At 37.2% G+C, this 24,031-nt stretch overlaps 2 protein-coding genes across 2 annotated transcripts; both read left to right on the top strand.

Annotated features, from left to right (window-relative positions):
• The first annotated feature begins 7,871 nt into the window (after positions 1 to 7,871).
• Positions 7,872 to 13,063, top strand: LOC147869724 (F-box protein At1g70590-like). The gene is made up of 5 exons (XM_087332459.1): positions 7,872 to 8,983; positions 9,231 to 9,324; positions 9,494 to 9,624; positions 9,890 to 10,072; positions 12,463 to 13,063. The coding sequence occupies exons 1-5, from the start codon at positions 7,889 to 7,891 to the stop codon at positions 12,631 to 12,633; spliced, it is 1,674 nt and encodes a 557-aa protein (XP_087188585.1). The 5' UTR covers positions 7,872 to 7,888; the 3' UTR covers positions 12,634 to 13,063.
• A 7,996-nt stretch (positions 13,064 to 21,059) lies between these two features.
• Positions 21,060 to 23,611, top strand: LOC147869723 (putative voltage-gated potassium channel subunit beta). The gene is made up of 4 exons (XM_087332560.1): positions 21,060 to 21,709; positions 22,230 to 22,373; positions 22,497 to 22,661; positions 23,214 to 23,611. The coding sequence occupies exons 1-4, from the start codon at positions 21,113 to 21,115 to the stop codon at positions 23,325 to 23,327; spliced, it is 1,020 nt and encodes a 339-aa protein (XP_087188686.1). The 5' UTR covers positions 21,060 to 21,112; the 3' UTR covers positions 23,328 to 23,611.
• The last annotated feature ends 420 nt before the right edge of the window (positions 23,612 to 24,031 follow it).

Here is a 24,031-nt window from a genome sequence, read left to right as displayed (position 1 = left end):
ACAATCAGGGGCCACAATAGTTGACACATAGCCTCAAAGATCCATTGTAATCTTTGTTAACAATTAGGATGGGTGCCCTAATAAAAGACTTGGAATGTAGGATGAAGTCATTCATGACAACAGATAGCCACAAAGGTTCATCTTAAATCTTTGTTAACAGTTAGGATGGGTGCTCTAGCAGGGGACTTTGGATGTAACATGAAGCCATTCACGAGGTTGTCATCAATGGAAGCCCAAATATTCTCGAGTTAGGGTTCTGTAGGTCTAATAATCATTAAGGGTAGTATTTTGACACATGATCCACTTCTTCTTGTGTGGGGATGAGGATATGGTGGCAGACATATTCTTCCTTGTGCTCAAAGCTGTATATAAAAGCATCCACTCACAAAAAAACCATGTATATGGGTTCATAGGGGCAGGAACAACTGGGTTTCTGAACCGGAGAGATATAAGCATTAAGACAGAATGTCATCCTCAGAGTCAGGCAGAGGTTAAAATCAACAAATTGAAATGGTCGCCCTCATAGAGATTAAGAGTTTAATAACTTTGAATCTACTCAGGACAAAATTTTCCTCGTAGATCAGACAAAAACCTTGGTAGAAAATGGTGAGAAGTCCTTGGTAGGGGTTTAGAAAATGCCCCACCTCTTCAAGTTGAGAAGGATTTTCACAAATTTATTGTTTCCCTTTATGTCAATCCTCCAACATTTATTGGATTTTGCAGTATGTCTCCCACATAGTCTCCTTCGTTAAATTTGATGTGGATATCAAGATTTTCCCACACAATCTGTAGTGAAGAAGTCTTCTCTGGCGTTTTTATCCGATTGAAGCTCGATCTCATATCCTTGAACCGTTCTTGTGAAAAGAATATCTGGGCTGGATATCTGGAGTAGGCAATTTGATGTAAGAAATCCATGGAAGAACATAAACTTTCTGGAGTCAGAGATCATTGGGAATATAGGGAGACAAATTTCTATAGGGATTGTTCGTTACCTTCAAATTCCAATGGGGGTAATCAAATAAGATGATAACCATAGTCAAAATACTTCCACAAACTACATAGTTATATCTCTTAGGTTAGTGGATCCTCCCTCACTGACCATATTCACGTACATGATCATGGGATGCCTTTTTTTCCTTCAATGCTCATTGACCAAAAGATTAAAATTTCCCCAAAACAACCTAAATGTCTTGGATCCCACCATTCCAGCAATGATCCAATACCTACAATTGCTGCAAATTCTCCTATTGGGACCTGGTTCTTGAAGCTACTGAGTTTCATGATTGCAACCGCCCTCAATGGAGGTTCATGTTCAATCTCACAAAGGGCTTACTTGATTGCAAATCAGTGGTCTTTGGTGTTGGGTCCAAATGTTGTTGCGCAGTTATATGCATGATTTCGAGACAATGATGAATTCACCTGACAAGCATTTAGGCTTGAGGGTGAGACTAGCAATATGTAAACTATTTTCCAATAACACTATTGATTTGCTCTACATCTTCGAATTCTCACAAGACCCACACATCTCACCACTCGCACTCACTCACCTTCAATATTCACAATCTCCCGAGTCATCTTCGCCACACTCTATGCGTCGACTAACACCCCATCCTACACTACCCTCGTAGCCCCCTTCATCACTTCCCACCTCTACTCCTCACTCCTGCAATCACTCTCACATATCCAAACATATGGGTGAGAGAGACATGAAGAGAGATGAAGTGAGGCCTTAGAAACTTTAAAAAACCCAAAGAGAATTATAAGAAATCGGGCCATAATTTAAAACTTGTAAGACATTTTGAAAATGAGGTGTAAAAGAAAATTACAAGCTTTTTACTTCTTCATTCACTATTAGTCTAGCTTGAACTCTCATTCTTAACCTTGTGCAATATTGTAGGCATTTCATGATCATCAAGCAATGATGAATATTGGTAACATTGTCTCTGTGATTTCATTGCATTTTCCTTTCTTTTCTTTCATAGGACTAGTAGATTAAGTGCATTGTCGAGTCATTAAGTAAATGTTAGCAACTTATCATGTTTGTGAGGATTAAGTGTGTTAGAGACCAAGATAGATTTTATGAGTGATGAAGCACCTAATTAACATAGGCAATATTATTGGTAATTGACACCCACAATGTATGTTTTCTTGGTCCCACAACAATCTAATTGGAGGAAAATTGTTAGCTATTGCATTGACTTGATGTGGTAGGTGCACAAGGAGGAAATCTCCTAAAGGTCAAAGTTTGCATTAGGTCAAGATTCTCATCAAAGTGAAGACCAAAAGGAAAAGAGAGGAACATGTCGTCAATATTAGACTCACCTCACAACAATTCATCTTAGCTTTCAACAAATTGGATCCGTAGGCTCAATGCGAGAAAAGAGCTTGGGTAAGGCTCTCTTGAGAAGATCACCTTTTGTGGTAATCGAATCTGCCAAATAGAATCCATATGCTCTTTTTGTGTTGGAAATTCGAATGGCCAAGCTTTGACAACGGATGGAATTGCATGGGAGGCCTACAACAACAAAGGGAACATGCCATCAATATTAGACTCACTGCACAACAATTCACCTTAGCTTTCGGCGAGTTGGATCTGTAGGCTCAATGCAAGAAAAGTGCTTGGGTAAGGCTCTCCTCGAGAAGATCGCACTTTTGTGGTAATAGAATCTGCAAAGTCGAATCCATATGCTCTTTCTATGTAGGCCTAATAGGTCACTCATCGTCCGCGTTGGTTTGACATGGGAAAAGTGTGTGGTAAGGCTCTCTTTGAGGAGGACACACTTGTGGAACTTGTGGAGTTGCGCTTTTTGTGTAAGCCTAAGTGAATCATGTATATGCTTGTCGCTTGCTTCTTTTGTTAAAACAAATTGTTCATGAGTTGAGGAAATGAGAATTTTTTGACTTCTCAATTTCTTGTATTCAAGAGATCGATGGGAAAAGCGATCAAGTATCGACGAAATGAGAAAATAACCCTTGAACAAAAAACTTGGCTAATCTACAAGAGTTTAACCCACATCTCTGGATTAAAAAAAATTTGATTCCCTCCCATTGGGCGATACTCAGACACGAGAAAGTATCTGAGCATCATAGTCAACTCAATACAATGTGTGAACTTGTCCACGTGACACAAAATAGTCATTTTGTGGACTTTGTCAACATGATAAGACATTAGTCATCATATGAACCTGTCCATGTGAAGGAAATTATCAAGCAGGAATTCTCGTTGTGGGATCCCAAGTCATGTGGAATTGGCCACACAAAGGTTCCCCTAAAGGGTTCCTTCGTGGAAAATCCCCCACAATAGAGGTCATTGAGTTCTATTGTGTAGGGCTTACAATAGAGGTCATTGAGTTCTATTGTGTAGGGCCTTGAACAGTAGCTAGAGGGAGAGAGGTGCAATTCAAGCATTCACACACTATTCCCGTAAACCACTCCATCACTTGCAATAGATGACATCGTTGGTCTCTCTCCCGAGCCTAGGTTCACACTAAATAGCACTAGTAAAACCCTTCGTCTTTACCTCTACCCCCCTATTAGCTAATAGTCTAAAGTGGGGAAAACTTTATGTTTCCGGAAACACCCTCAGATTATCGACAAAATAAACATATACACAAATACAATTTCCTAAAGTCTACACCTGCCTTAAATTATGAAACCTTTGCACATAGACAGTTACTCATTAGCCCAAACAACCACACCCATGTACACATACACATAAATGCACACTCAAACACACATGAACGAATCATTTCACACAAACACAAACACATGAATTCTTGAGCACAAACATACAAGTAAAATGAACATCATTTCACGCTCAACACCAAAAGAAAAACTTACGAATTTACAAGTGCGCTCATATTAAAATCATGCATATATGTACATGTTATATTGAATTGGATCAAATTCATGTAAACACATATTACCTTGCAAATCATTTTCTTATATGTGTTGAATCAAATCACATTTCACATAGAGTAGCCTATTACGTTACATTTTTCGCACATACATGGTGCGTACTTCCAAGTGCATCTGGACAACTCAAAAAGGGAAGATCATTAGAAGCACTATCATCTTAACTGCAATTCTTGCAAAGATTCATCGACAATGTCATCAAAGTCAACTTCCTTGGTTCAAGTCCTTGATGGTCCCCCTTGCATTCATCACACGCACGTGCGAATTCTTGCAACAATGTTGATCCGCAACATCAATTTGAAAAACTTCTTCACGTTTATTACACTATATTGTTACAAGAATACCAAACTGGGCAGGTTGTTGGGTTTTGTCCACCTATAGTCACGACAATTGGCACAAGTTATGTATTTGGGGTTGTTGCAACCAAAAAATCACATGTAATATGATTTTTGGAAAAGTGGGGTTTTCATTATGGCTCTTATTAACTAAATGAACAGTCATATTTATTAAAGCCGTTTTCCAAAATTGAAGGGTTGAAAATTGATAACATCGCCAAGTTGGACTTCCAATTTTCAAAGTAATGTGTTCACAATGCTTGAAGTTGTAATAGCAACTAATGGTTAGCTTCTTGTGGACCAAAACAAATTCTATTTTCTCATGAGTTCTTTTTTTCTCCAAAAAAACACTACTTCGCATTAGTTAGGAAACAAAATACAACAAAGTTCAACTCGAATCCACAATAGGGTCAATAGATACAACACGGAGGAACAACAAAACTCACACGGCCCTTATCCCCAACAAAACTGAAACAAACCCCATTTTACACCATCTCTACTCTTCCAAATAGACTCTTTGATAAGTTATACTCTCATGAGTATTATTACCAAACCTATTTATCCAATTCATGTGTAATGACAAAGGAATTTCAGGAGGCTCTAAGGAATTGTAGTTCAAACTATCTATAGTGCACCAATGGTAGTACATCTACATTGGTGAATATTGTGAACCACAATAAAATAAGAAAACAAAACTAATTATCTTCTATTATATAATTTCCCTAACACATCAGGACTTATAACATGAAGAATTCATGAGATTATTCATCAAAACTATTATATCTTAGATGTGGTTCATCATTCTAAAGTCATTGTTGCAATAATTGTAATATAGACTGTGTGGAATAACTTCGACTTCACATTGTTGCAAAAAACACATTGCCAATTATTGTTCTTGCCGATTGTGGTCTTTGATTCAAGATGTACCACACATGTAATAGACAACATGTTTGATTGATTGTATACATAATGTTGATATGGCATGTATTAGAGCAAGAAAATGCTACATATTGAAAATTCATTAGGTTTCTCATAATTAACACATGTACATAGAAATGTTCTTATGCCATAGTATTACTATTATATTAAAAGTAATCTATTCATGCCTCAAAGCAAGGAAAACAAAAAATAATCTTTACAATAGAGTTAAGTAGTAAGAAGACAAAAACATACAGGCCATGTTCATGATTGTCATGATAAGAAAATGAAAATTTAAAAGTTTTAATATTTTACTTCCTTTGCAAGATTTCTATATGATTATAGAAATGTCCAATACTTTTTCATCAAGCCTTGAGTCTTCACACATTCCAAAAGAAGAATAGTTTCAGACTTTCAGTTACATATTATGTATCTCTTAGGGGGTCAATCAATGTCAAAGCACAAGAAGGTACACAAGTTAACAAAAACAATTTGCAATATGTTATTACTTTCATCTAAGAACTCATAATGTTAGGCATCACAAGATGGTAAAAAAAACATGAATGTGTTGTGAAGCACATGTCACATGCATACCATCTAGAGGAATTTTTGTGCTAGAGAAACTAATTAATTCTTCAACTCTATTCACTTAATAGACAAATTGAATAGTAGCAAGGGTGGAGTTTCACTACCCCATTGTACGATATAGGAGTGAAGGAGCATATTATACCTCTTTTTTTATTCTTAGCAAGTTAATATTTGCTTGTGATAAGATTGAATCAAACTTTTGGAAAAACGACTAAATCCATTTCTAGGTTTTCTTACGTGATATTTACAAGCTTTTAGCTAATAAATGGCCTTATAGGGAAAAACTTGATAACAAAGGCTTGTAGTCTAGCAACTAGGCAATGGAGTACGACGTGGTACCATGTCAACGAGCAACAATTCGTCATCACCAAATTGTCATCTTCTCAGATTTGGTGTGAAAATAGCAAGTCTAACAATTGCTCGTGGAAAGTGAGAATAAAACGGATGTGGAAAAGTAAGGAACTTAGACACAAACTTTTCAATTGGGAGAGTTTTTTTGCTTGCATTTTGAGAATAAATAATAGATATTTCAAAAGTAAAGAAGAAGAGAACCATGTATTGACAACATGGAACAATTGTGGATCAGTAAATCCGGGGAGAGTCATCGTCTGTGAGAATGTTGTTTTGTGATCATCTTCTTTTTTCCTTTTTTCCTTGTTGACACATTTGCAATCTTGTTTGGTCAATACTACGTTGCATGTGACGTGTTCTTTTTATTGTGGATGTAGTTCTTACATTATCCTACTTGTTTATTTTGTCATTGTTTAACCAAATAAGTAATAAGCTAAAACTGGAAATGTTTATCAATTACAACTTTTATATACCATCTTTTTGTGAATGGGATAAGAATCAATATCTTCAAGTACATGAAGATCAATTGTAACAATATGGTGGTTTACTAGTTTGCAATCGACGACAAAAGTGTCTACGATGTCGAAGTCTTATTGACCTTGTGCAATAAAACCACACAATTTTCACTAACAAGGAGACTTTTGTGGATCAATTTACCAATGGTTACTACCACCGTAATGGTCAATTCAAGCGTTGATTCACTCACAACAACTAACCAAAGAAACTAGGGAGCAATTTTAATCATGAGATTTGCAGCATGGTACATTCGAGAACGAAAAGTTCAAGACGTATTGAAGATAAATCAATAATACTTCAAGTAGAGTCCTGTCAACGACAATAGCAAGTAATAGGATTTGTGCACCTCTTAGTTCTACTAGCTAGCATGGGCCAAAGGGTGACAAATGGGATAAAATGGATAGTTTAAAATCGGGATAGAATGTACATTTCAAAGTTGATCCCAACCTAAGAAACATGATCTCGATGTTTGCCATAGTCATCCAGTTGCACTACAACTATAGCAGCGTAACAAATCAAACAATGAACTTCAAAATTGGCAATCATATCGATAAGTTCAAAGTATGGCATCTCTCATTCAGAATTTATCATGACAATTCGCACCAGCCCCCAATTACATTTATCCCAATTTGTCGGATGCCTTAGTGACCCCTAATCTAATAGTTGGAGCACTGATATTGGTGCCTTTCCCTCCTCCCATGCCAACAAACAAAAAGAAGCAAGTGATGATACCATGACAGGCATGCACGGGAAAGCAACGGATGGATGGGGTGGTGCGATGCATAATGGGTATGAAGAAGAAGAAGAAGAAGAAGAAGAAGAAGAAGAAGAAGAAGGTAAGGTGTAAGAAGAGCATGGCAATGGCAATGGCAATGGCATTGGGTTGAAGAGGAGTAGAAAGAAAGTAGAAGAACAGAGAGAGACAAAGAGAGAGACAGAGAGAGGGGTGAAAATGACAAAAACAGGGCACGGAAAGCACCAAAAGCAAAAACAAAAGAGAAAAACAGAGTCCCAGCCAGAGAGAGAGAGAGAGAGAGAGAGAGAGAGAGAGAGAGGTAGACCTAACCCACACAAAGAACAGAGTCCTTCTCCCAATCTCTCTCTGTCTCTGTCTGCTCGATCTCGATGGATGGATTGAGCTGCCCTTCTGCCATTTCGATTGCCATTGCCATTGCCATTGCCATGGCCGTGGATACGATCCACCATGCCTTCTAAGCCCGTCCCTTCCCCTCCCATGGTTTCCCTAGTTTCTAATTACCCTATCCATGGAACAGAACACATGGCCTCGAGCCTCTGGGGGCCACGCCTTCTCCACCATCTCTGCTTCTTCTTCTTCCTCTTCTTCATCGTCCTCTTCTTCTTCTTCTTCTGCTAGTAGATGGAGAGAAGCCATGGAGGTTGATTGGCAACAGATCAGCAATACTAGTAATAGTACTCATAATAACAATAACAGAGATGATCCTCTTCTCAATACAGATTTTGTTAAAAGTCGGGCTTCTAATCGTGGCCGGAAAGACAGAAAATTTCACTCGTCTTCTTCTTCAGGACACGGAGAAACTAAGGTCAGGTCAGAAGAACACGGTGTGAACTTTAGTAGACATATCAGGTCTCTGCTGTCGTCCCCACATACATCCCAATCGAGAAACTCTAATCTTATTAAACATTCCACTGTTTATCCAAATCCTTCTGCTTATGGACCTTCATCTTCATCCTCCTCGTCACATGGAAACCCTAATTTACATGAAGTTTCGTGCTCTACTAACCCTAACCCTACTTTTGGTTCATCTTCTTCACATCAAGCGTTGTTTCCTACTAGCTCTAGCACTAATTTTGGTTCCTCTTCATCACATCAGGCTTTGTTGCCGGCAAACCCTAATCTTGGTTTCTCTACATCACATCAAGTGTTGTCGCAGAAAAATCCTAAATTTGGCTCCTCATCATCACATGAAATGTTGCTGACTACAAGTCGTAACCCTAATTTTGGCGTATCACATCAAGTGTTGTTGCCCAAGAACCCTGACTTTGGGTCCACTTCATCACACCGTGTCGAAACTTCACCCCCAGTGAACCCTAGTTTTGGTGTGAATTTTGCTTTGCTTCCTGATGACATTCTGTTGAGAATTTCGGGTGCATTTTCGTGGCCCAACTTATGGGCAGCCACCATGGTTTGCCGGTCGTGGAGTATTGCACTTGCTCCATTGCGAGAAGCAATGCTTTTTGTGCATTGGGGGAAGAAGTTCAAACATGGACGGGCAGGGGTATCTCGGAACCTCGATAAGGCTCTCGATTCTTTCTTGAAAGGTGCGACACGTGGATGTGCAGCTGCTATGGTTGATGCAGGTCTCCTCCTTTGGGAAACGGTAATTTCTGCTTGACCATATGCACTTTTTTTTTTTATGGTTAATAAGCATTTATAAAACTGCTAACAAAGCATTTCAAAGAACTCATTGCTTATAAACATTTAAAGTCGTCACATTGAAGTATTTCAACTCACTCATCATATAGAAGCTCTAAATTCATTACTTAGAAGTGACTTAACTAATCACCTAGAGACATTGAAACTTGACATTTTAAGGCATTTAAGCTCATCCCAATTTTTCTTTGCAGGGTAAGCGACAAGAAGGTGTCTATTGGTATAAAAAAGCGGCTGAGCTTGGGGATTCTGCCGGCCAGTGCAACCTTGGTCTTGCTTATCTTCAAGGTGCACTTCCTGGTCTTTATTGGTTGGAATATTAATTTTATCTGGTATTTAAATTGCTTGGAACATTAATTTATTTGATATTTTTATTAGCTGGAACTTTTATCTATCTGATATTTGTTGGATGAGACATTAACTTATCTGTTTTTTTTTTTTTGCTATATGTGAACAGATCCAGCTAACCCAACTGAAGCTGTTATGTGGTTTCGACGAGCAGCTTTCGCAGGCCATGTCCGAGCGCAATACAGCCTTGCGCTTTGTTTGCAGCAGGGAAGGGGAGTTGAATGTAGCTCAATAAAAGCAGTAAGTATTCTTTTTTTTTGGATGTTTTAACTTGTATATATTTGCTTAGGCTGATGTATAATTTTTTCATTTGATATATTTCCTGGAAGGAGTTATTATGATCCATTTCGATGTAACCATGTTTAAGATAAATAATTGCAGTAGATTTTTCCAATTCAAGGTAATTGAAAAAGGGCAGGCATGTGTTATTGCTAGATAAAGGAAATACGTAAACATTCAGCTTTGATTATAGAATGGAACATTTTACCAAAGCTTAGTTTTACAGGCACGATGGTACCAACGGGCTGCAGAAGGAGGAAGTGCTAGAGCAATGTATAATTTGGCCATATGCTATAGGAAAGGAGAGGGCATTAATGGAGATCTCAGAGAAGCACGGAAGTGGATGAAACGTGCTGCATTATCTGGTCACCGGAAAGCCCAGTTTGAGCATGGTCTAACATTGTTCGCTGTGAGTATGAAAAATCAAAATTGTGTTTATGACTTTTCCTCCCTCGTTTGTTTAGGCCAAATGTCTATGGAAGTGAAAAGAAAGGTTTATCCTTTGCCAAGCTTTCCCTTCCCTTATAAAAGTTTGAATTGGATGAGGTATTATGCGATTGGATCCAGTATGAGCTGAATGGTGTTCAAATAGAATGTTGATCTTAGCATTTTCTTTGTAATTTAGATTTTTTGGGTTTATATCATTAATTGATTGGCCACATTGTTTTCCACATCCTGAAATCCTGAATTAATAGAAATAAGATCCATGTCATGCAGGCTTTGGTTGCTTACGAAGTGTAGTTAGTTTTGTCAAATACTTGTGCTGAATTGAATTGTAGTTTTGATTTTGTTTTTTTATGCAATTTGTTTTGTGGACACTAATATCTTGATTTGATCTAGTCTGAAGTTAGTATAAAATGGTTACAATCTTCCTCTAAAAGCAAACATCAGAATGCCAATCCTCTTTTTTTAAGGACTTCACATTCTTTCCCTATATTTGGCTCTATTTCTCCCTGATTGTTGCATGTCTTCTGAGGCATATGCATAGCCAATCCCTATGTTTTTCTTATTCTAGTCAGATCATTACAGTCACATTTTGGTATATTGGGTCTCGCCTGATTTCATTAATAAATGAGGGAAATAATCACATGCATATTACAAACACAAAATCATACTCAAAATGTTGTTAGTGGGCACTTCAACACCCTAAACCCTAGACTCTATACTGATTGTTCTTTCAAAGAGATATCACCAATGCTTATGTTTTTCCTATTAATGTCGGATCATTATATGCACATCTTAGTACATTGGGTATCATCTAATTTTGTAAACAATTCAGAGAAAAAATTCCATGCATATTACAGACACAAAACCATACTTGTTTGTGTGGGTCTCAAAACACCAAACTCTAAATTTTGTACTTATTGGTCTTTCAAAGAGATCCACAAAAATCCCATGACCTTGAAGTTCTTGATTACATAATTGTATGAGAAAACTGCTTGATTGCAAACTTGATTGAAAGTAATATACATTATAGACACTTACAAAGATAAACCCTCTTGGCATAGATTTTGGTTCATAAGCCAAAGTTTTCAAAGAAACTGTGTCATATGATGAATTTTCATGCCATGTTTAATTCTCAGGCTTTTACATCCCTAAAAGCTTCTAGAATGTGTTTTACATGTAATGTCCTACCAATGGGCCCAAAGCTTAGTGGGTTTACGAACTCGATTGTTTTGAGTTCATGATGAAAAATAAATGCACATGAGTGCTAGAGTTAAGGAGTCGCGATTATAGTTTTTTCTTTGTATAAAACCCCTTTTTAAATTGAGAAGCTTGTATGTAACCTTTATAGTCTAGTATAGTATATGGGGGTCTTTGGTTACAAAGCTTCTCCCTCAATGTCACCAATGCCAATTGATTGTACATCTATTTCTATTTTTTATCTCATTATCCGATCATGTCATTCATAGTAACAGAGGATTGTTTCTTTTGGGATTTTTCTATTTCTTCTCTATGCTAGTAATAATCACAGTAACCTAGTTTTACCAGAAAACTAAGCCTGTCACCATGACAAACCTAACTCGTGTCAAGGTTGAGTTCTTATATACAAATTTGAAATATCTTAAGATTTTTTAAATTTGACCTTGGATTGCACGAGTCACGACATGAGTTAGGATGAGATGGTATACTGTTTGCTTGTATGATGACTTTATATTTTATGCTTCTTAATGACACTGGCCTCTAATATCTTGAAAAACTCTTCCAGTAACTACCACCAACATACTGTCTCTTATAAACGCAATTGCTTCTAATAGTAGCCTACTCAAAATAAAAAAGCATATTACAATTCTGGCTTTTTCTACTGCGTCTCTCTTGAGCATATGTCTGACTTAGCAACGAAAGATCATTCTCAGAAAACATTTCTGCAGATTCTCAAAGAGAATTTCATTAAAAAGTTGATAATCAGTCTCTAGCATCACCTTCAAATACAGGGTCGGGTATCTGAAAAGTTTCAAAGAGGAAGTCATTGAAAAGTTGATGATATTCTACCAACACCTTCTGGTGTATATCTTTAGCAGTTGTATATATTTCTTTTTGTACTACCTTCGGAATCAGACCATCACATGGCAACTGTGATTTTTTTGGGCAAAGCACTAAATCGCCACTAACTATTTGGATGTTTATCAGAATACCCTAAGTTTGTAGAAACTGCCAGACATACCATCCCTTCTATAAATTTTACCCAAACATAAGGATGTTCTGATCAACATCCAAAACGTTTTTAGGTGTTTTACCTTTTGTCATTTACTCAATGCTTAACTAATTTTATTATTTCCTCTTTCTTTTTTACCTCAGGAAAGTGATGGGGGCCTCGCATTAGTGTTCCTTGAGCTCGCAACACGAGCAGGAGAGACTGCTGCCACTCATTTGAGAGATGCACTTCTTCAGCAGCTTTCCCCGAAAATGCGAACATATGCCATTTCCTGTGCTGATAAATGGCAAGCAAAGCTGAACACTCGTGTTTAGTGAAACTCATTCATGTGAACAGTTAACCTCCTTGTCAAAATCAATGTGGTAGGAGATTACCAGATTGTTCATGTCAATGACCAATCAAACAAGGTGTTGTAGAATATGGCATTTGGTGTCTGACCTTTTGTATAGCTGTGTAACATCTTGGTTGCTTTTGATGAGCTTTTCTAGTAGATAGCATCAGCTTCTGGTTGAGACAAAAAAAAAGTGACGTGTTTTGGTGGATACCTAACAACATATGATTAGAAAAGTTTGTAAGAGGTGGTTTGGAGACGACACAATTCTTCTCCTTCTATACTAGTAGTACTTGTCATATGCTTTAATGGGGATTGGGGCTCAACAAACCTTGATATTGTACTCCGAAGGTACTTGGTATGTACTATGTACTCGTTTGCTAAGTAAGAAAATGGCATTGAGTTTTGGGGAACTAGAAAATTATGATTTCAAACAAATCTAGTTATACTTGGCACGGTATATGCTGGTGGTGCTTTCTGTTCTAGGGTGATCGTGCAATTTTATTAACGAATTTCTTGAATTTACTTTTTAAATGATTATAAAATATTGGAACTTCTAATTTGGAAGGCATACACAATTAAAAAAAAACTATGTTCTGGAAATAGTCCCAACCAAACCCGACATGGAATAGGCTATAGTTTTGCGTCTTCCTATCAACAGGAAAGATAGCGTCAGAAAGTAAGCTGGTTTGATTGCCATTTGTGGCAGCCAATGTTAGAGCTAGGACCTAACTCATTGTTTACATCATTGTCAACTTTAGATACTGATTCGTCCAGAAAAGCACCTGCATCCAGCAGTTTACCCCACACATCTTTACCCCCATTCTCGCAACTGTCATCATAATCTTCATCACTGACAATGCTGCCTGCTGCTTTCATCATCAGACTTCAAACAATCCTCTTTGCTGCTTTTCAAATTTGCATCCTGTATCAGGTCGATCTCCTCAGTCTCACCATCTTTTTTTGTCGTGTTTCATCAACCATCGCAGCATCCAACCGATACTCTTTGCTTTTCTTTTTATCCACTGTAGTGTTTCCGGTGCGTGCGCTTTTTTTGTTGTGTTTCATCAACCATCGCAGTGTCCAACCGATACTCTTTGCTTTTCTTTTTATCCACTGTAGTGTTTCCGGTGCGTGCGCTTTTTTTGTCGTGTTTCATCAACCATCGCAGTGTCCAACCGATACTCTTTGCTTTTCTTTTTATCCACTGTAGTGTTTCCGGTGCGTGCGCTTTTTTTGTCGTGTTTCATCAACCATCGCAGTGTCCAACCGATACTCTTTGCTTTTCTTTTTATCCACTGTAGTGTTTCCCGTGCGTGCGCTTTTTTTGTCGTGTTTCATCAACCATCGCAGTGTCCAACCGATACTCTTTGCTTTTCTTTTTATCCACTGTAGTGTTTCCGGTGCGTGCGCTCTTGGACTGGCTCTTCGCGGCATGCTTTTACCTACTCTTGGCTTTGGAGGATTAAGGCTATATTTGGTTTTAGAAGTTGAAAAGTAATAACATTTTTATTCTATTAACACAGGCTAAGTTTGAAAAGAGGAATAGTGATCATGAAAAATAAGAAAGCAAAGTTTGGATCACTAGGAACCAATCAACAAGTTCGAAAAAACAGACAAAAATATAATTAAGAAAACATTCTTTAGGGGGGATTGTGACTCGATGGTGGTCAAGAACCATTTCACACCTTTCAACCCTAATTACTTTCCAAGCTTGTTGTAGCTTTAAATTTGCAGAAAAGTGTTTTCTTTGCCAGATTTTGGTTGATGCGAAAATTTTGTTGAAAATGGAAAATGGTATGTTGTTTAATCTTGAAAATGAATGCAAATTTGGATGATTTCCTACATAAAAGGTTTGCTGGAATAAACAATGGAAATTAAAAACACCAAAATGTGCTATAATATCTTGAAAGCATGTTAGATTACGATTAAAGATAAGAACAAGAAAAAATATTGGATTGCCTTCGCTTCTTGAAAAGTTAACTTGCTGTTTTACATAAAGTTTTCATCCTTTAGATTTGTCGTTAATTGAGCATACAATGTTTGCATGCGTCTAAGAATATGCTCTTTGCCCATATACACGTGTTTTCTTCCTTCTTCCTGTTAACCCCTTTCATGTGTCTCATGGGTTTATTGCATAAGAAATTTCATTCTCTTTTTCCTTATATATGTGCTTGTTCATCATGAGAGTTTGTATATGGACAAGTCTTCCTCCATTTGTCGTCAAACCAATCATTGTGTGGGAAATTCATGTGCTTCCTTTCGTGATCCAAAAGACGAAAATTGCATCCTCTTGTAAATTTTTCTACAACTCATTTATTTTCTTATGTTCGGCATCTCTATTGTACTCGTAAGTGACACCTGCTCTTAAATTGGGTAAGCATTGGCTTGTGATCTTGGTAAATGAGATTCCCTAATCAAATGCATTTTATCATCTCCATGTGTTGATTGCTTATGAGGACATATTCAATGTATTGGTATTTAAATAGTACCATAAAATCTAACATATAGAACTAGTAGATCATGTTGAAAATGTTGTACTATGTACTTCAAAACCCTAAACCCTAATAGAGAGAACTACTAGATCCATATTTATTCTTTACCTTGCATTACTCCCCTAGAGACAAACTCCATCAGTTCATCGTTACTCTACTCTCTCACTATCGGATATATCTAATTGTTGGATGTAATCTTGTGATCACAATTTCATCTATGATGATAGATAGACATATTATTTACTCACTATCGGATATGTCTAATTGTTGGATGTAATCTTGTGATCACAATTTCATCTATGATGATAGATAAACATATTATTTACTCATTATTACATAGGCCACTCATGTATTTTAGTATGCCCAATTTGCACCATTACTCACTATTAAGCTTTTCCCAAAAGAGGGAGATGGTTTTGTCAGAAGATATGGTGATAGTTCAGGCTTTCCCAAATAGATGTGAGATGCAATTCCATGCCACTTCTTGTAGCAACAAGATCTTATCAAAGCTCATTGTGACTCTAACGGGAAATGGCAAAAACAAGGTCGATAATAACAGGTTGTTGTAGTTAAATGCCTATGGTCTAGGCATTATAACCTACCTTTCTCTCTCCTAATTACTAACTAACTATAACTAGATAGATAATAACCACACACAAATTTCATTCATTAGACTAAGGGTTACATAAAAATCATGTTCCTGCAACCTTCCCCTCATGCTTCCTTATAGTGTCTATGAGTTGGATCCTCACATAATTAAGTGATGGCAAGAATACCCTTGCCATTTATAAGCTCACGTGCCTTCACTTAAATGCCAATTGACATACCCCTTTTTATCATATAGGTTGGATAGATACTCCCATGAGATATAGCAACATGTGATGTATACATCTTGTGCATTGCATGTTATTGTCAAGATACACCTTTATCTTTGTAGATGATTAGTTAACTAATAGTCCTTCATGATAAAGGTTCCTCCTCATAGCTCAATGCATGCTACTCATTGGGGAGGGTATGTCGTCTCAATAACCTACATTTATCCTCTTGATGTGTGTGTGTGTGCGTGAAAGAGAGAGAGAGAGCCCACATGGATGTAGCTCAGTTGGTAAGGTTGCCCAATGGAGACCAAGTGGTCATGGGTTCAACCCCGACATTCCACAGTGGCGTTTAGTGAATTAAGAGTAAATGAAGTATATAATAGAGAGGTGAGGAGATTGGGTTTCGAACCCACGACACAATGCTTGTAGTGTTAACAACTTACCACTAGGGTAAGGTACTTAAGAGAGAGAGAGAGAGAACGAACTAAATTGTATTCAACATGTATACTACTTGAGGTTGTAGAGAGCAATAGAGCAACTACAGTCTACGATTGCAATCAACATTGAAAGAAATAGTGCATTTTGCAAGAATGAGATGTTAACAACTAGCTCAAAACTTAGTGTTCATGCTTGACCTGATGGTATTTTCTATATTAAATAAACAAGAGTTCAAACTTTAATATTCTAGAAACTCCAAATGAAAAATGGTACTAGTACTTTGGAAACTCAACGTACTATTTCAAAGTCATTTAAAACCTCCTAAGGGTGCAGACATTTCATCTTCATAAACTTCTAACGGTGCATATTTTGATATTTTCGAACGTCGTGAGGTTTCTAGTGTAGATTTGATATTTTAGAGCCTCATGTTGGTTACGATATATGATTGATATTTTAGAAACTCGTAAGGGTACTAGCACAAAGCATATATTGTTTCTAAGCCTTCTAGGGTGGAAACTAAAATGGTCAAGCCATTTTTTAGGACTTGTAAGGGTCTAAGTGTGTAGATGCATTTTTTTTAGAAACTTGTAAGGGTACTTCTCCCAAGGTTTTTAGAACCACGTAATGGTATGCAAATAAACTTCGGAAACCCATTTTCTTGTCCAATGGATTTTATAATAAATGCAAACACATATATCAAGACGCGAACGCGGCAGTCTTGCGATTTACCAATGGTGTGGGATGTTATTCTATGCATTTAAAGCTTTAATAATTTTAATAAGACAAGCACTTAACATAGACTTTTAAAGTTAAAGTAAGTTTAAGAATTTTTCCAAGATCTTAACATAGACGTCTAAAGCTACCACGGTTTATAAAACACATGTCACTAAGGTTGTGTTGTTGCATGCAATGCCTTTATCGATTGAATGGTGTGGGCCCTGAGGTTTCATTCTATGCATTTAAAGCTTTAATCATTTTAATAAGACAAGCACTTAAGATGGACTCCTAAAGCTAGGTAAGTTTAAGAATTCTTTCAAGATCTTAACATGGACGTCTAAAGCTACGAAGGTTTATAAAACACACATCTCTAAGGTTGTGTTGTTGCATGCAATGTCTTCATCGATTGAATGAAGCAACCAATATGTATATGTTTTCGATTTATTGTAATCCTTGTCATTCTTCATGAGAATTCTCTTGTAGTTAGGCTCATGTTGCGAATATCAACATTCTTTGTTAGCAAATGTCGATGAGTGATGGCGACCATGTGACATGCATGTATGGATGCGCATTCATAAATGCCTTGCTTTATATGTCATGCTCTTTTGGAGCATCGTGTATCATATGATTACATACATGACTAGTTTTCAAATCATTACATCACTTTTCTCAAGAAATCTTCCTTTACCTTACATGTGGATTGCTCTTGTGGCAATTTCCAAGTTCTTGTATTTTCCTAGGTCAGCATTTTTGTACACTGTACACCCTTCCCATCCATCATGAGACAATCCATCACTGATTCACTTAGTTTTAGTAGTGTTGCATTTGCATCTAAACTTACTAGCTTTAATGTGTACCCAAAAAAAGAAGACGATTCATATTAACATTGCTATAGAGCAAATGTGACTTATGAGACCAAAACAAACAACTTGTTTGCTTCAACAACAATCAAGAATTTAACAAATAGTAAATAAAGATAAAAGAGTGAGAAGTTGAAGTTGGTTATTCTAACATGTCCCAAGTTCCACTAGATGATTCAACTTGGTTGTGTTGTTGCAATCGAGGAATCTCAACTGTAGCTTGGATTGCTTACTTTCTCTTACAATATTGTGAAGAGGATGTCATTTTTTGTGTAAATGGTGTGGGGGCATCTCCTACCTCTTGTGTACTCTATCTGGTCTTACGTGAGTTGTGGGGCATATAATATGCAAGTGAGGAAGTTATGGTCAATGGTCGTGAATTCCTCTAATGTGTGTCCTTTTCTTATATCATATGTGCATGATAACATTGTTGACAAATTCATTTCTTAACCACAAGATTTTAATTTATCTAGAAACATATTTGATTTTTTTATGAAGAAATGATCAAACACGTAAGGGAAAAAATGGCCATGCTTTTTATTGAATTACAATCAGTACGCTTTTATGGAGTGAAGTAGTCATGTTTCAAGGTGTTTATGTAGACCTTGATTTTCTATTTGCATATGGTTTCACATAAACATATTTGCAAGGTCATTAGTTGTCAAATTCTAGTCACTAACATCAAGGGCCAAATATCTTTGAGCTTACTCGAGGTTGATTACGAAGCGTGTATGTTGGCATGTCAAACTTCTTTTGGTTTTCAAGTCAAAGATATGCATATTTTTCCATCACAATATATCAATAACAACATAATTTCATGCACCATGATTTCATGGAACTTCTATGTGTACAACAAATTAAGTAAATAAGAATGAATTATGCGTACAACAAATTAAGTAAACCTATGGCATTTAACATCTAAAAAATGACTTAAGGAGCATGAAGTTTCAAATATGGAGTATTTAGTGTTGGATAAAAAAATGTGTATCCATTAAAAATATTTAATCCATCATGGTTCAATCTCATCATACAAGAAGTCTTCTTCTTTTTTTCCCGAAAAGAAAACTCCTTCCATTAGTTATAAAATTTTACAAATGAGACTATTATGTACAAATCCCTCTAGAGCCACAATAGTTCCATCTTATGTGGATGCCCACTGACTCAAGAAAGGGAGAGGACGACCATTGTTGGATGAAGGCTATTCGTTGTCTTTCGATTCCATCGGCTCCGCCCTTGAGGTCATCATATTGGCTCTTTAGAGTGGCTACAATTTCGCTCCATAATCATACAAGAAGTCTTGAACTCGCTCGGGGCACAAAAACAAAAATCTACGTACGTATTACACACTTATATTACTGTTTATTGTAGAATTAAAAAAGCGTAAATAATTATCCTTTATGTGAAACTTAATCCAACTCTTTTTTAGCTTGATGACCCTAGCATGAGTTATTGTTCATTAAATGCATTACTACTATGCAGATATACAAAACTCTCAATGATGGAGTTTGTAGGGTGGGGGCATTGCTCAATCAATTATCTCCATGCATTTCTTTACTATTTGTGATGCCAAAATAACACAAGCATTGACAAATGAACAAAACCAATTTGGATTTCGGGCACTAGCATGTGAGATAGTGGTGTTGCTCAATGGCACCTTTTTATCGAATACCGGAACACTTGACATAAACAATTTCCATTTAGTCGTGGAGCGCCTTTTGCCAGGTTGGCTCTTTAGCAAGTAAAGTTAAAGGGTGTTTGATTCCTTCTCCCACTTCAAAAGGTGGCGGGGGGTTGTGTGTGAGTGCCCACATACCCATGTGATGGTATTAACAATCTCAAACAAGTCATCAACTACAAAATCGAGTAGCATTAGTGTAATAAGTCTAAACATTGTCCTAAAAGTCCATACCATCCCAAAACCTGTATAATATCAACTTGTTAGTAGCTACTGATGACAAACTCAACGTGAATAATATGTCTAACAGTGTGTCACCCAAGTTAAACAATAATAAATAAAAACCACCAAATGAATTCACATAATGCAAATGCATAGATGGCTAGTTGACAAAAGTAACTCTTGCTAGTATCGACTAGGCTTGTGTAGGTTTCATTCAATGAGAGACAGCCGCCCTGTTTGGTAAGCAACAAGTTGCGGATGCTACCTTTATTGCGACCTATAGGGTTTTAATTGTGGGCACATCTTACATGAAATTCCGGGTTTCATGGCCAAAGATTATTTTTTTTTGTGATCAATGAGCTTGGGGCCACATGGACAAAATATGTCAATATTTGCAAGGAGGGGGGGAGGCATGGATTTTGGCAGTTGCTAAGCTTCTCGTTGGGCGGGAGTCTCAATCCTAGGGTTTAGAGGCGGGCGGGCGGGCGTGCTAGTGGCCGGGCGGCCAAATGGCCGGCCCTTCTCATTCCTAAATCAATCACTTGGAGGAGTATTGTATGTATGTGAAGGGAAAACACGTGGCACATACACACGTAGTGGAAAATGAGTCCAGAAGCTTTGATTTTTCAATAGAATGCAAATTGGTGTCGTCTAAGGAAAGGGCCCCTTCAAACCAAAACAAAACAAAATAGAAACACAAAAAAATTAGCAGCTTTAGCTCAAGCTTAATAAGCCTTTACTTCCTCTTCTTCTTCTTCCTCTCTCTCTCTCTCTCTCTCTCTCTCTCTCTCTCTCTCATAGACAGTCACATAGACAGACAGAGACAGACAGACAGACAGACAGACAAGAGAACAACAGTGTACCCTTTCTTCCTTTCTTCTTCATAGACAAGAAACAGACCCCTCTGTTCCTCTCCTCCTTCTTCTTCTTCTTCTTCTTCTTTATAGGAAAACAGAGTCCTTTCTCGTCCTGCTCCAGAGGAGAATATAACCCATCTTCTTCGTCAGAAATAGTGCCCTTTCTTTCTTCACTTCTTAACCTCCTTTCGTCTTATTTACTTCTTTCTCGTTTTACTTTCTCATTACCATAGTCACAAAAGACGGTAGACAGAAGAAACAAAGCTTTCGATCTTTGTCATTTTCAGCATCGTCGTCTTCTCTGCTCGAGGCCTTTCTTCATCATCGTCGTCACATTGTTTGCAGTCACCTAATCATCTTTTTTCTTTTTTCTTGATTCAATGGCTTCAAGAAACGGCTCATTGTCATCATCCATGCCATATCGGAACCTAGGGCATACCGGGCTCAAGGTAAGCCTCCTTTCCTACGGAGCATGGGTGAGCTTTGGAAACCAGGTCGATGTAAAAGAGGCAAAAATCCTCTTGGCTCGATGCCGCGAGTTCGGTGTCAACTTCTTTGACAATGCAGAAGTGTATGCAAACGGCCGGGCAGAAGAGGTAATGGGCCAAGCCATAAAAGAGTTAGGTTGGAAGCGATCAGATATAGTCATGTCAACAAAGGTATTTTGGGGTGGCCCTGGACCCAACGATAAAGGATTATCTCGTAAGCATATTATAGAAGGTCTCAGGGCTTCTCTTAAGAGACTTGATATGGAATATGTTGACATTGTTTTCTGCCATCGACCTGATGCTAGTACCCCTATTGAAGAGACTGTTCGTGCAATGAATTATGTTATTAATCGTGGTTGGGCATTCTATTGGGGTACTAGTGAATGGAATGCTGCCCAAATCACCGAAGCTTGGGAGGTTGCAAATCGGCTCGGTCTTGTTGGCCCCTCAGCAGAGCAACCCGAATACAACCTTTTTGCGCGGGATAAGGTTGGTGGTTATTTCGTTTATTCTTATCTTATCTTAACTTAACCTTAGCTATGCATTGGGTTTCTTTGCCTCACTAATTGATTTCTGGGCATCTGGGTTTCTTGTTTCTTCTTGGATGAAGTCCGTGTGTGGGGTCTGATGTGCATATGTATATATGCATTTTATTTATAGCGATGCTTTGTAGATCAAAGTAATCTGTGATACAAAATGATATTTTATATGTTAACCTTAGTTAATGTAGTGCTGCTTGGTAGATCAAGGTAATTTGTGATACAAAATGATACTGGCCTTTCATATGTTAAACCTCGTTAACTTAGAACTTATGTTTTCTATGTTCTCATGAGTCTTGAATGATGTAGGCTGTGCAATTACGTTTCCATTTCTGTCTTTAAACCATTGTAGGTCACGGTATTTAATTTGTTTTCTATTAGATTGATATTAATTAAGTCTCTGCCTATATACCTACAATATATATCTATACTTGTTTATGTGTTATTCAATCATTTTATACATAGTGCAGGTGGAAGTAGAGTTTGCACCTCTTTATAAGAAGTATGGCATTGGACTAACCACTTGGAGTCCCCTTGCATCTGGTGTCTTGACGGGGAAATACTCAAAGGACAATATCCCTCCAGACAGCCGATTTGCTTTAGAGAACTACAAGGTAGCATTTAATGTTTCTTTCCCATTCCTTGCACATTATATTTGTTTTCCAATTTTGAAGTGTCATTGGTGAGCAAAATCAAGGTGATTGATCCTTTTTTATACGTGTTAAAATACTCAAAAGAGTCTGGCAAGTAGGTCTTTAGTGGATGACGTCCTCAAGAAAGTGCACGGTTTGAAACTTATAGCGGCAGAACTCTGTGTTCCATTGCCCCAGCTAGTTCTTGCGTGGTGCGCCTCCAACCCCAATGTTAGTACGGTTATCACTGGAGCCACCAAAGAATCTCAGGTAAATTTTTTGTAGGACTGCTCTTGTCTTTCTAACATATACATATACACACAGAGCGATATACTCTTGTATGCTTCTATACAGTATTCGAATTTTTTACGCATGTAGTGTCTGTACTATAAAATATGTATTCATCTAAAATACAAAGGCATATGTACTATATGTGTAGATAGATATCAGGTCTGTCAAGTTACTCATGGATTATGTATTGGAGTCTAAACAGATAATAAAGGATATGAAGTTCCCCGAGTGACCCCAATGCTAACCCCAGAAGTATTACAGTAAATTATGCAGACATTTAAATTACAAATGCTCATGCACGATATGTGTAGATAGATATCAGGTCTGTTAAGTTACTCCTGGATTATGTATTGTGGGAGTCTAAACAGATAATAAAGGATATGAAGTTCCTCAAGTGATCCCAATGTTAACCCCAGAAGTATGACAGTAAATTATGCATACATTTAAAATACAAATGCACATGCACTATATATGTATATAGATATCAGGTCCACCAAGTTACTAACAGATTATGTATTGGGATCTAAACAGATAATAGAGAATATGAAGTCCCTTGATGTGATCCCAATGTTAACCCCGGATGTGATCGAGAGGATAGAGGCGGTTGTCCAAAGCAAACCCAAGCAACCAGACCAGTTTCGATGATCAATCTATTAAGATATGGGGATCATCAAAAAATATAAACATGCACACACACACACACCTGTCTGTAGCAACACTTGAGCTATGCATGTGCATTCACAGGAAGAATTAGGTAATATATTTATTTATTTATAATGCATCAAGGGCAATTAGAAAGCATTGACCTGACATTGCAGATATTTTTTAGGACAAGTCTGCTTGCATTTTCTGCGGATGTTTTGACATTGAATCCATGTAATGACGCACTACAGGAAGCATTTGAATTCATTTAACAATAGTCACAGAAATATTCAACTATTTAGTGAATTGTTATGGTGAGTATCATGTGATATTTATATTATGAATAGATAACATGGTTTGTTACTAGTCTTCCTGTTCTGATTCTTTGAAATTTGCGCAAATCTATCTTGTCGTTTCTCATTTTCTTACAGCTAATCTACTGATTGTTGGATGTACATTTAATCTTTTGTAATGCATATCTCCATTTGGATTCATTCCTAATGTGTTTGTAAATTTAATGTATGACACCCATAGTGATGGAATATTTTGCAAAGTGATGTATTTCTTTGTCTAGATTTTGTATAAATGATGTATATAAGGACCATCTTTTACTGATTTTGCAACATCTAGGAATTTATTGTATGTGCATATCACATCATATCATAAATTAATTCAAAGTTCTACAGAACCCATGAAGACATAAAGCC

Source organism: Azolla caroliniana, unplaced genomic scaffold (assembly GCF_043228905.1).
Source record: "Azolla caroliniana isolate FFs.n. ecotype wild unplaced genomic scaffold, voAzoCaro1.0.p SCAF_1, whole genome shotgun sequence".
Lineage (NCBI taxonomy): Eukaryota > Viridiplantae > Streptophyta > Polypodiopsida > Salviniales > Salviniaceae > Azolla > Azolla caroliniana.
Note: the sequence above shows the minus strand (reverse complement) of the source record. Positions and strands in the feature narration are given on the sequence as shown.

Excerpts from the sequence above, each read along its gene's own strand:
- LOC147869723 (XM_087332560.1), top strand. The coding sequence starts at position 21,113 with ATGGCTTCAAGAAACGGCTCATTGTCATCATCCATGCCATATCGGAAC. Across the intron at positions 21,710-22,229 it reads ACCTTTTTGCGCGGGATAAG|GTGGAAGTAGAGTTTGCACC; the intron begins GTTGGTGGTTAT and ends TACATAGTGCAG. Across the intron at positions 22,374-22,496 it reads TTGCTTTAGAGAACTACAAG|AGTCTGGCAAGTAGGTCTTT; the intron begins GTAGCATTTAAT and ends AATACTCAAAAG.
- LOC147869724 (XM_087332459.1), top strand. The coding sequence starts at position 7,889 with ATGGAACAGAACACATGGCCTCGAGCCTCTGGGGGCCACGCCTTCTCC. Across the intron at positions 8,984-9,230 it reads GTCTCCTCCTTTGGGAAACG|GGTAAGCGACAAGAAGGTGT; the intron begins GTAATTTCTGCT and ends TTTTCTTTGCAG. Across the intron at positions 9,625-9,889 it reads AATGTAGCTCAATAAAAGCA|GCACGATGGTACCAACGGGC; the intron begins GTAAGTATTCTT and ends TTAGTTTTACAG.